The sequence below is a fragment of the Gopherus flavomarginatus genome, chromosome 1 (assembly GCF_025201925.1).
Source record: "Gopherus flavomarginatus isolate rGopFla2 chromosome 1, rGopFla2.mat.asm, whole genome shotgun sequence".
Classification (NCBI taxonomy): domain Eukaryota; kingdom Metazoa; phylum Chordata; order Testudines; family Testudinidae; genus Gopherus; species Gopherus flavomarginatus.
The window spans coordinates 98,568,753-98,582,061 of NC_066617.1; the positions used below are offsets into that span (position 1 = coordinate 98,568,753).

The 13,309-nt window shown below is 51.7% G+C and overlaps 1 protein-coding gene across 2 annotated transcripts in view; it reads right to left on the reverse strand.

Annotated features, from left to right (window-relative positions):
* CACNA1I (calcium voltage-gated channel subunit alpha1 I) overlaps positions 1-12,575 on the reverse strand; it is a 139,861-nt gene extending 127,286 nt beyond the window's left edge. The window contains exons 1-2 of one of the 2 annotated variants that reach the window (XM_050916795.1): positions 12,459-12,575; positions 5,525-5,658 (exon numbers count right to left, since the gene is read on the reverse strand). In XM_050916795.1, the coding sequence (XP_050772752.1) occupies positions 5,525-5,658; positions 12,459-12,551 (227 nt within the window). In that variant the 5' untranslated portion in view covers positions 12,552-12,575. The remainder of the gene's footprint in view (positions 1-5,524; positions 5,659-12,458) is intronic. The other variant, XM_050916784.1, reaches the window with a different exon arrangement.
* Positions 12,576-13,309: the final 734 nt, after the last annotated feature.

The following is a 13,309-nucleotide window of genomic DNA, read 5'->3' on the forward strand; positions in this document are numbered from 1 at the left end:
CTGCTAAGAACCTGATATATGGACTTTGAAGTCTTTGTATGTATGTGATTGCTTAACTATTTAACATCTCTCTTCTTGTTCTTTCATTTTTCCTGATAATAAACCTTTAGTTTTAGACACTAAAGGACTGGCTGGCAGTGTAGTATTTTGGGTAAGATCCAAACCTATACTGACCTGGTAACGTGGCTGACCCTTTGGGGTCAGAAGAACATTTTGTATATGTGAGCAGAGTTTTTTAAATAACTGCTCACTGTATTGGACCTGTGTATTGACTGGGAACCAGAGAATTTCAATACAATAAAGGGGGCTGGGGTGATTTATTTTTTGCTTCTTGATAACCAGTGTGGGTGATCAGAAGCAGGGCCGGCTCTAGCCATTTCGCCGCCCCAAGCAAGGTGGCACGCCGGGGGGGCGCTCTGCCGCTCGCCGGCCCCACGGGACCAGCAGACCCTCCACAGGCACGCCTGCGGGAGGGCCACCGGAGCCACCTGCCACCCTCCCGGCGACCGGCAGAGCGCCCCCAGCGGCATGCCGCCCCAAGCACGCGCTTGGCGTGCTGGGGCCTGGAGCCGGCCCTGATCAGAAGCACAGTTTGTGACTGGTTGGGGAGTTTAACTTCAGTGTTACCCACCAGTCTTGGGAGTACGTGTTCTCCCTTTTGCAGCCTGCCCTAACCTTGGCATTTCCAGTGAGGGCTGCCCCAGGCACCCTGAGTCCTAAGGCCTTTGTTACACAAGAGGTCAGACTAGATGATCGCAAGTCTCTTCTGGCCTTATGTAATCTATGAACATCAGCCCTTTTCCCTCAACCTACACACACACACACACATATGTGCATGTAAGGACAGGTCACATGAATACCCCAATCTGGGCTTATAGTGGGCCCCACAAAACAGAACAGAGATAAAGTTAACATCCCACCAAGGACAGGTAATAATGGCATCTAGGATCAGGACAAGAGTAAACACTCCTCCCTAAATAGGAAGTGATCTCCCCACAGATCCAGGAAGGTGGCATGATTATATAAAACCTCCGCTAACTGCCAACCCTCAGAGCAGGACATTCAGAGTGAATTCCTCATCCTGAACAGGCAGTGACCCCCTCCAACCTCAAGCGCTCGTGCGCGCGCACACACACACACACACACACACAAATTGATTAGGACAAGGAAAGTAAATACATCACTATTTATAGGCAGTGAGCTGCCAGATCAGGACAGATAGAGTGAATATTCCATCCCCAAAATTGGTGGCCTAGGTCTGGAGACACTGACCTACATTCTCCAGAGTGATTAGTGATTTTGGGTGCCCAAACTTGAGACCCTAAAAGGAGCCTCATTTTCCATGTCCCATTAAGCTGTCTCAGGTTGAGCACGCACAAAATCCAGCACGCAAAATCACTAGACATTTTTGGGAAATGCAGGTCATAAATCACAGGAGATAATATCTAAAGCAAAAGGTGGAGAGGACGGCATCCCACCAGGATAGTTGGTGACAACTGCAACCCACATCAGACATCTGGGTACCTGGAGACTACTGTCATCCAGTGACTAGTTGAAGGCTGGAATATCTACAAGTCAGATTGCAGCCTCATCGCCCATGTGCACACAGGCATATGTGTTCTTTAACCCTGCAACAGCTGTCTCCGTTTTGGGAGCTTGCAGATTTCTTAAGAGGAATAATAAAGAAGGAAAATATTGACTTAGTGAGGGCTGGTTTGGGGGTTTTTTTTAATTTTTTTTTTCTAATCTACTCCAAATATTAGGGAGGGAAGGGGGAGAAAGTTCTGGTGATGTCAGCTTCCATTGCCATGGAAACTGAACATTTTTAGTGACAACGAAGTCTTCTTCCTTGAGCGGCTGGATTGTGTGGGGAGAAACGGAGAGCAGGGCAGGGGGGCAGACAAGGAAATTCAGCTAACTAAAACTATAACTTCTGGCTTTCTAAAGGTAGTGAAAAGAGAGCGAGAGAAAAAACGACCGAACGAATAAATGACTTGAACTAATGAACAAGTGAACCAAGTTTATGCAACCAAAACACTGTTTGGAGTGATTTATCAGCAAATGACTGTTCTTTTTGTTTTTGCTGCATTTTTTTTTCTGGATAAAGGATACTATTGTCGCATACAGTCAGAGGGAGGTAATTTAAACCATTCAGGAATACCCCGTAGGATAGTCTCCCCAACTGTCTGTTGTTCCTCTGTTTTTTCTGGCCACAGGGTGATCTTTTAATCCTGGCCTCTCGATCTGGTGGACTGGGTGGGTGTTTGTTTTGGGGCAGGTGAGGTGTTTGCTTTTCCCTTGGCTTGAGGGGAGGAGCCTGATGGTGCCTAGTTCTACCATCTCCCCAATACCACACTTTCCTTCTTTGAGCCAAATCTGAGTCCTATTGAAGTCAATGGGAGTTCTGCCATGGAATTGATTTGAAACAAGACATGGTCTGCAGTACAGGGGAGGGGAGAGGAATGACTTGATTCTGATTTAGGATATAATTAAATAAGATAGGAGACATGAGGACCTAGTGTCAAGGATTTCCATGGGACTTCCAAGTGAACAGAGGTTCCTAACGGAGTCAGTTCTGGTCAGAGATGAGCCAACAAGGAGAGGTTTGGATTTTGGACAGGTTACGCAAGGAATTGGGTTGGAGGCTGAATCAGAACTGGGGTTCCAGGGTTGAGTTTGAGGCTGAATAAAAGCTTGCATTCAGATTTTGATGGCAAACATTAGTCTGATCACATCTAAATTGCATAAGCAACATTAAGGGATTTCAGATAACAAAACAACAAATAACAACTAGTTCTTACACAGCACTAATGGCTCTTTCTCCTTCTAACAGATAACATAATATATACATTATAAAATAGCTTAAATCTTAGATCCCTGCACAGAAACAAATTTATATCCGTGGATGTGGATGTTTGCAGATATAGAGTGGATATCTGTGGAGCTGCAGGGCTCTACTAGGAACCACAACAAAGAAAGCAGTAGCATATCAGGCCGTCGCTTGCAGGAGCCAATGCCCAGCCTGGACAGCTCCTCCAGAGTGGCTGTACCACCTCCAGCTCTGCCCACTGCGGCAGCACCAGACTCACCGGCAGCTGTCCTTGCTCACACTACTGTGTGCAAGCAGCTCGCACACTCCTGGACAAGAGACGCACACCCAGCAGCGCTGGAACAATTTGTATAGTGGGGGTGCTGAGAGCCATTGAACCAAACTGTAAACCCTGGATATAATTGAAACCACTTCAAGCCAGGGAGCGCGGGAGCCCCCCCTGCACCCCTAGTTCCAGCACCTATGCGCACACTACTGCATAAAAGAGACTCCTGTTCGGGAGCATGCGAGCCACTTGCACACCTTAATGTGACCAGGGAAAGCAGCCAGTGAGCCTGGTGCCACCCCAGGGTTCCTGCCTTAGGGGCAGGGCCATGGTCCAGATACTGGTTGCCCCACCATTTCCAGGGAGCTTCCGGCACTCTTGCTCCCAGAGCATAAAGGAAGTGGGCTAGTGCACTTCCAAAGGAAGGTGACCCACATTTGCCTCCTGCCTGGCCAGCCTGTTTTATTTTGGGGAGGCTCTTCTACGTGCTGCCCATGCAGAAGGGGTTCAGATTTGAGGTTCCAGTCTAGCTTCTCTGGTGCTGGCATTGGACATGGAAAGGTGAATGGCATTTCCTAATGGGATATGCCGCTTAGCATCAGACAGGGACAACCCATCCATTTCCCAGTCTCCTCATTCCAAGTCAAGGAACTGGATTTCTGTGTCCACCTGGAATGGAGTCTTAATCCCAACCTGAATGACAGAGTGGTTCTGAGAGATCTTAACATGATCAGAGAAATACAACCAGCTCCAAGACACTCCATTCAAATGCACTTGTTGTCCTTTTGCAATTCAGAAATCTGAGCTTTGCTATCCCTCCTTTAACATCACTTCTATGCCACTACACTACCCCCTGCATATGCTCAGCTGTACCTTGTTGTTAAGGAGGCTCAGAACCAGTACGCTGGGATGTGTAATGCAACATGATTCAGTTGTTTTAACTTATTTTCCATCGATTAACTCCTGCTCACCACAATGTGGGGTCAGTTTAATTAAAGACTCTAATGACTGAAACACCAGGCTCAGGAATTGGAAGATGGGAAGGCTCTTCCCATCTCAGCCACGTTGTTTTCAGTGTTGAAACACAGGATCTTTCATTTTCTTCCATTCTCTTTTAGGTACAGGCTGATTTCACCGCTGGGCACCTACCTTCATCTCTCAGACAACAAATTAAATGAGTTTGAAGGTCTCAGTTTAGTGCATCAGAAAACAATAGTCCTCACACCCAAAGGCAAACATCTTTCAAGCCTTGTTGCAGACAGGTGTATTAAAAACAAATGTAAAAGATGTTCCTATTATTCACCCTGGGGAACAGTTGTGTGGGGGTAAGCCTGAACAGCTCTGCCAGCTCAACCAAGTGATACACTGAGTTCTAGATGACAATGAAAGCTGGCTATTCCCTGCAGGGAGGAAAAGGGAGGTGGGGATACCTCTAGAAAGGAGCGATTTGTGTTTTGTTTGCTGTAAAAAAAAGAAAAAAAAAACAAAAACAAACAGCCATATTTTCTTCTGTAAACAGCAAAATTTCTGCCATGGGGCAATTTGATTAAAAACAAGCTGCACTCACCAGTGCAAGGAGTGAAATTTCACCACACATTCAAGTGGCAATCCTTGCGTGCTTTTGGCTGTGCATGCGCAGAGGCTTGGGAAGTGGAAATCAGAGCTTCACCATAGCAACTTTGTTGTTAAAAATGCTCAAATGTCAACTTGTCCCTAAGGTGCTGTAGGGTGGACTGATGTGATGCACAGGCAGAAACCCCCAGTTTCTAAAAGGATGCTTTTAATCTTAGAGCTGAGCCAGTGGAAGCAGAGCGGTTGCACTGATTTGGACCAAGGCCTCATTGGCCCAATTACGTTAAAAAAGGTTGCTGGGTTTCAGAGCCAGAGCTTCAGCTGATGTAAATCAGCTTAGCTCCCCTGCACTGAGGAAGTTACACCAATTCACACGAGTAGAAGGCCTGGCCCTCATTTTCTACTTGTTTCTCCGCAATCCTGCTGAACTGAGCACATGCATGATTCCAGTTTCTCGGGGACGATGCCCACAAAGCAACACAGCCACAAACACTTCAGCTAGTTTTGTTCTCAGTTACAGCAGGGCAAATCAAGAGTAGCAATATTGACTTCACAGGAATTCTTCTGGCCTTTCAGTAAAGTAAATGGGAGCTGAATCTGTTCCTATGTGTAAAAATACCCCAAAAACTTTCTATTCTCTTCCAGCACTTGCCACCATGGCTTTGGAGCTGTGCTCTGGCTCCGCTCCAACTCCAGGCAAAAACCTGCAGTTCCACTGCGAAGCTGCTCCATGCTCCAGCTCCAGGCTGCGCTCTAAAGCCCTGCTTGCCCCAACTCTGAGATGGGGACCATATCCCAACTGCATGCAACACTCCAACACTCCAACACTGTGAAAACACAGAAAACAGTTAACCTACCCAGCCATCACAATGAAGAAATCCAGGCGGTTCCAGGTGTCTCCAAGGTAACACTTCCTGCCAAAGATCCCAAGGGCCACCATCTTCAGCACCATCTCCATTGCAAAGAAGATGAAGATGAAATCATCAAATACCTGAAGGAGCCATAGGGAAAATGAAGGGTAAGTTTAACAAGTGCTTGTTGCCCTTTTGGTCTACAGTTTAGAGTGTGTAGATGACTATAAATTTCAGTGTGCACAAAAATGAGTGACTGACAGTGCCGGACAGTGGAGGTGCTGGACAAGTTGCCTCTGAACATGGCTGGATGAATAGGAATACATAGAGTATAAGTGAACTATCTATATTCTAGTACCATAGACTACATTCAATCTCTCTCTCTCTGGCAAACTCTTGTGATTTTTTTAAAGCAAGCTAGTATGTTGCTATGGGTATCCTTATTGAGAGAAATTTGAGGCTCTGCTACACCATGTTTGCTGTGGTCCCACCCCCTCCCATTTCACTTTATTTAAACAGACTTTAAGATGTTTGGGGGTGGGCCCTGTGCGCAGGGCCCCAGTACAATTGTCCCCAATTTTCTCTCTCCCCCCAATCAGTCCTTGCCACTCTTTTCCAGAAAAAACTAAGTGCAGATGGAAGGGAAACATCAGACATAACAATTAGAACACTGGCCTGAGCCTCAGCCAATGGTGCACCTGTCACGGAGTGTGGGGAGTCCGGCCCTGCACCCCTCTTCCTGGGACCCACAGTGACTCTTAGCCAGCCAGTAAAACAGAAGGTTTATTGGACAACAGGAACACAGGTTACAGCAGAGCTTGCAGGCACAGTCAGGACCCCTCCATCGAGTCCTTCTGGGCTTTCAGGGTGCTTGGATCCTAGCTAGGATATCCTGAATTCCGCCCACACAGCCCCAAGCCCAAACTCAAAACTGCTTCCCTCCTGCCACTCCCTTCCTTTGTCCCCCTTCCCGGGCAAAGGTGTTGACCTTTCCCCTCCCTTACCTAGCTCAGGTTACAGGCTCCGGTATCATCCATCCCCTAAAGTCCTCCCCTGCTCTCCCATTCCCCACACAGACAGCCCCTACTCCATCACATCTCTCCCCCCTTCGAGACTGAACCGAGCGGGGTCACTCTGCCCAGTGACCTGGGGAAGTTCAGGGCCCCCTCTCCGGGACAACGCATCCGCTATCAGGTTGGCACTTCCCTTCACGTGGACCACGTCCATGTCATAGTCCTGCAGGAGCAGGCTCCACCTCAGGAGCTTGGCATTGGCTCCTTTCATCTGGTCCAGCCAGGTCAGGGGAGAGTGGTCGGTGTACACGGTGAAGTGTTGCCCAAAGAGATATGGCTCTAGCTTCTTAAGGGCCCACACCGTGGCCAGGCATTCCTTCTCGATGGCCGCGTAGCTTTGTTCCCGGGGTAGCAGATTCTTAAGCCATGTCCAGACTACCCGCCGTATCGGCGGGTTAAAATCGATTGCTCGGGGATCGATATATTGCGTCTAATCTAGACGCGATATATCGATCCCCGAGCGCACTTATATCAATTCCGGAACTCCATCAACCCCAACGGAGTTCCGGAATCGACAGGGAGAGCCGCGAACATCGATCCTGTGCGGTGTGGACGGGTGAGTAATCCGATCTTAGATATTCGACTTCAGTTACGTTATTCACGTAGCTGAAGTTGCGTATCTAAGATCGATTTCCCCCCCGTAGTGTGGACGTGGCCTTACTCAGGTACACGATGGGGTGTCTCTCCCCTTTTTCATCCTCCTTCATTAACACCGCCCCCAGTCCCATGTCTGAGGCGTCGGTGAACACCATAAAGGGTTTGCCAAAATCTGGGTTTGCCAGAACTGGGCCACTAACCAGAGCCTCCTTCAGCGCCCGGAAAACCTCCTGGCACTGCTTAGTCCAGATCACCTGGTCTGGCTTCCCCTTTTTGCACAGTTCAGTGATGGGGCCGGCTATGGCACTAAAGTGGGGCACGAACCTTTGATAGTACCCCGCCATCCCAATAAAGGCCTGGACCTGCTTTTTGGTTTGGGGAGCAGGCCAGTCTCTGATCACCTCCACCTTGGCTGGTTCCAGCTTCAGGCAGCCGCTCCCCACCCGATGGCCCAGGTAAGATACTTCAGCCATCCCCACCTTGCACTTCTCAGCCTTACTGTTAACCCAGCCTTTCGGAGTCGGTCCAGGACTTGTTTAACCTGGGACATGTGGTCCTCCCAGGTCTGGCTGAAGACGCAGATGTCGTTAATATACGCCACGGCAAAACTCTCCATCCCCCTCAGTAGCTGATCCACCAGGTGCTGGAAGGTGGCCGGCACTCCCTTGAGGCCGAAGGGCAGGGTCAGAAACTCGTAGAGCCCCAGAGGGGTGATAAAGGCCGATTTCAGCCTGGCACCTGCGTCCAGCGGCACTTGCCAGTAGCCCTTTATAAGATCCATAATGGTGAGGTACCGAGCACCTCCCAGCTTGTCTAGGAGCTCATCAGGCCTGGGCATGGGGTAGGCATCAGATACGGTGATGGCACTGAGCTTTCGATAGTCCACACAGAACCGGATTGACCCATCCTTCTTGGGGACCAGCACCACTGGCGAGGCCCAAGGGCTGGAAGACGGCTGGATCACCCCCAAAGCCAGCATGTCCCTGACCTCTCTTTCAAGATCCTAGGCAGTTTCACCAGTGACCCGAAAAGGGGAGCATCTTATAGGGGGATGTGACCCGGTTTCCACCCGGTGGACAGTCAAATTAGTCCGTCCAGGCTGGTTGGAAAACAGCTGTTGGTATAGATGCAGCACCCCCCTGATCTCAGCGTGCTGGCCCACGGTCAGCTGATCAGAGAGGGGAATCGCCTCCAGGGGGGAACCAGCTTTTGTCCCCGGGAATAGATCCACCAAGGGGTCATCTCCCTGCCCCTCCCAATGTCCACACACGGCCAACACCACATTCCCCCTGTCATAGTATGGTTTCATCATGTTCACATAGTACACCCGATGGTGATGTGCCCGGTTTGACAGCTCCACCACATAGTTTACCTCATTCAGTCGCTTGATAACCTTGAAGGGCCCTTCCCAGGCGGCTTGGAGTTTGTTTCTCCTCACGGGGATGAGAACCATCACCTGATCCCCAGTGGCGAAGGCACGGGCCCATGCCGTGCGGTCATACCAGACCTTCTGCCTCCTCTGGGCTCGGGCCAGATTCTCCCTGGCCAGGCCCATGAGCTCAGCCAGTCTTTCCCGGAAGGTCAGGACATACTACACCACTGACTCTCCCTCAGGAGCGGCCTTCCTGTCCCATTCGTCCCTCATCAGGTCTAGGGGCCCCCTTACCCACCTTCCATACAACAGTTCGAAAGGTGAAAACCCGGTAGATTCCTGGGGTACCTCCCTGTACGCGAACAGCAAGTGAGGTAAGTACTTGTCCCAATCCTGCGGGTGCTGGTTGATAAATGTTTTTAGCGTCATCTTCAGCGTCCTGTTGAACCTTTCCACCAGCCCGTTGGACTGGGGGTGATACGCTGAGGCCCAGTTGTGCTGGACCCCACATTTCTGCCATAAGGACCGGAGCAGGGCTGACATGAAGTTGGACCCCTGATCCGTTAAGACCTCCTTGGGGAACCCCACCCAGCTGAAAATTGTCAGCAGCGCATCTGCCACTGTGTCTGCTTCGATAGAGGACAAGGCCACTGCCTCGGGGTAGCGAGTGGCAAAATCCACCACCACCAGGATGTATTTCTTCCCCGACCGGGTCGTCTTGCTGAGGGGTCCCACTATGTCCATGGCCACCTTCTGGAAAGGTTCTTCTATGATGGGTAAAGGCCTCAAAGCCGCTTTCCCCTTGTCCCGGGCCTTCCCCACCCTCTGGCAGGGGTCACAGGATTGGCAGTACTGTCGGACCTGGGTAAAGACCCCAGGCCAGTAAAAGTTCTGTAGCAGCCTCTGCCTGGTGCGCCGGATTCCCTGGTGTTCTGCGAGAGGGATGTCATGGGCCAGGTACAGCAGCTTGTGGCGAAACTTCTGGGGGACCACCAGCTGCCTCCTGATCCCCCATTACTCTACTTCCCCTGGGGGAGCCCATTTTCGGTACAGGAACCCCTTCTCCCACAGGAACCTCTCCTTGCAACCTCTCCTCATGGTCTCTACCACACTAAGGTCAGCCCGGTCCCTGGGCTTCCGCAAGGAGGGATCTTTCTGCAACTCGGCCTGGAACTCAGCAGCTGGGACAGGGATGGGGACTGGCTCTCTCTTGCTGGCTGGGTCTGAGGCTGCAGTCTCTCTGAACCGTGCCCTTGGGTGTTCCCCGACCCCTGGGTTAGGGTCCTGCACCTCGGGTCGAGTACCTTCCCCGTTGTCGGGGTGCAGTGCCCTTTGCCGACTCTGACTACAAGTCACGACTAGGGCACTCTGGGTGTTACTAGGCCAGTCCTTGAGGTCCCCTCCCATTAACACGTCCGTGGGCAAATATGGGTGTACCCCCACATCCTTGGGGCCCTCCTTGGCTCCCCACTTCAGGTGTACCCTCGCCACGGGCACCTTGAATGGGGTCCCACCCACGCCCATCAGGGTCAGGAAGGTGTCGGGCACCATCCAATCTGAGGCCACCACCTCGGGCCGGGCCAGCGTCACCTCTGAGCCCGTGTCCCAGTACCCAGTGACCTCCCTCCCATCTAACTCCAGGGAAACAATGCACTCTTTTCGGAGGGGCAGCCCCGCGCCCACTCAGTAAACCAAAAACCCAGAGCCTGGAGCATCCAGCCCCCCAGAGGAGCTGACCTGGGGACCTCCTCCCTCCTTCACAGGTGGTATGTTGCCAGCCCCCCTTTCCTGGGAATGTAGCCCCTCCTCCGATTGGGTTTTTACCCAGTCCACCCTCTGCGGGTTGGGTCTGCTTGGTCTGTCCCTGAGCTTGGGGCACTGGGCCTGTATGTGGCCTCGTTGGCCACAGCGATAGCAGCCCACGTCTCGTGGGTCCCCTTGAGTGGGTCGGAGGGACCTGACGCTGGATGTTCCCCTTTTGGGGGGGTTCTCCATAGGCCCCTTTTGGGAGGTCCCATGATGACTCTCTCTCTGCGTTGCGGCAGACCTGCTCCTTTGAGACTCCTCCCTGCCATCCCCTGCCAGATTGTCCACAAATTGGTCGGCCAGCTGGCCTGCGTGCTGTGGGTTCTCCGGCTTCTGGTCCATCAACCACAGCCTCAAGTCGGACGGGCACTGCTCATACAGGTGCTTCAGTATGAATAGGTCAAGCAGGTCCTCTTTAGTTTGGGCCCCAGCTGTCCACTTGTGGGCATACCCCTGCGCCCGGTTGACCAGTTGTAGGTATGTGACCTCACGGGTTTTACACTGACTCCGGAACTTTTTCCGGTACATCTCAGGAGTCAGCCCAAACTCGCAGAGCAGGGCCTGTTTGAACAGTTCATAGTCCCCTGCCTCCGCCCCTTTCAGTCGGCTGTACACCTCCACGGCTGTGGAGTCCAGTAAGGGGGTGAGAACTGCGATCTTGTCTGTAGGGTCAACCCTGTGCAGCTCGCAGGCATTCTCAAAGGCCGTCAGGAAGGTATCTATGTCCTCCCCCTCCTTACACCGGGGCAGCAAGTGCTTATCAAAGCTCTTTGTAGGCTTGGGTCCCCCCTCACTCACCACAGCCGGGGCCTCACTGCTCCTCAGCTGGGCCAGGTCCAGCTCATGTTTACGCTGTTTCTCCTTTTCCTCCCCCTCATGTTTACGCTGGTTCTCCTCATGTTTATGCTTGTTCTCCTTCTCCTCCAGCTCTCGCCTCTTTAACTCGAGCTCCTCCCGTTTCAGCTCCCTTTCATATTCCAGCCGCATCCGCTCCACGGATGCCGAGCGTCGCCGGGAGGATCCCCTGCTGGGGGGTGAGCTTCGCCGGGAGGATCCCCTGCTGGCCGGGGGTGTCACGGTGCCCTCGGTATTCACTGGGCTCCTCCTTGCCCTTCCCCTAGGCCTAGGAAGGGGGGGGTCTCGGGAAGCCCTGGTCCGAAGGCTGACCACTCCCAGTGGGGACAGACACTGGTGCCTGCGCTGCATCTGCCCAGCTGCTTCCCTCAGAGACAGGGCTCCGTTCATTCATGCAGTCTCCCTGCTCCAGCTGGGCAATCAGCTGGTCCTTGGCGCGCCTCCCCGGGCGCAGCCCCCTCTGCTTGCACAGCTCCAGCAGGTCACACTTGTGCCGCTTGGCATACATCTTCCTGCTGGCCACTCACAGGCCGGGGTGCTCGCCGCTCCCCACGGTTTCCAGGGGGACCCCTAGTGCACCAGCCCTTCTTGAGGTCACCACCTCTCTGCCAGGGTCGAGCTGCAGACTCCTCCGCCCTTGGGACCGCTCGCTGCAATCCCCCGGGGGACCCTGTTACTGCAAAGTCCTTCTCACTGGGCACACACTCCCAGGGGTTAATCACCCCTTGGTTTTACTGCTCCCCAGTCACTTACTACAGGAAGCGTCGTCCACGGGGTGCAGTATCTCCCGCCGCTGCCACCAGTTGTCACGGAGTGTGGGGAATCCGGCCCTGCACCCCTCTTCCTGGGACCCACAGTGACTCTTAGCCAGCCAGTAAAACAGAAGGTTTATTGGACAACAGGAACACAGGTTACAGCAGAGCTTGCAGGCACAGTCAGGACCCCTCCATCGAGTCCTTCTGGGCTTTCAGGGTGCTTGGATCCTAGCTAGGATACCCTGAATTCCGCCCACACAGCCCCAAGCCCAAACTCAAAACTGCTTTCCTCCTGCCACTCCCTTCCTTTGTCCCCCTTCCCGGGCAAAGGTGTTGACCTTTCCCCTCCCTTACCTAGCTCACATTACAGGCTCCGGTATCATCCATCCCCTAAAGTCCTCCCCTGCTCTCCCATTCCCCACACAGACAGCCCCTACTCCATCACAGCACCTTCTCCCATTAAGGGGCAGGGGACTGCTTACCTGCAAGATCTTGCACCGGTCATTGAGGCAGTCCATATCATCACAAGGCTGGTACATCCCCAGGGTAACACAGTTCAGTAGAATCACCATCATGCTGACACACTCGAACCAAGTGCAAGGGAGAATAAAGAGTCAAGGAAAACTCAGCTAGGGTAAACTGAACCTAAAACTCAGGATGACAAAATAGCCACCTTTAAAGAAAACAAAATTCCAGGTGATAGAATAGCCAAGTCATCAATCCCTATATTTTCTGTCTCCCTCCTTTACCCTCCTCCTCCCATTCCATTTCAGGAATAAAAACAAATTGAAACTCATTTTGGGGACAGATTCAAGTAACTCAAAGCATTGTGGGCTATTTATGCAAATTAACATCCATTGTTAAACAAAGACACACATCAACTTCCTGTTTCAGTGGTTTGCTGAATTGTTACAACTTAAGTGTGAAAGAAACAGATTTCCCATCATGCCTTCCACGCAAAAACTGCAAAGGTCTTCAGCATATGAGGACAGGGTTCATCCAACACAATGGAGTGGAACCTAGAAGTAAGTCTCTCCTGGAGAGAGTACAACTTAAGGTTTCAAAGCCTAGAAATCATTTTCTCTCCTTGATAAGAACTTAGAAACATGGAACTGCCATAATGGAACAGATCAATTGTCTATCTAATCTGTTATTCTGCCTCCAACAGTGATCAATGTTGAATAAAACTTCCATGATGTGCCTAATTGTGCTATACTATCACCACAGGGGAAAATTGTGTTCCTGACCCCAGCTGGTGATCAGTTTATGCCCAGAAGCATGAGGATTGATAGTCCTTGTAATTGTTTTCTTAGCTACATTGGTGTCCCTGCAG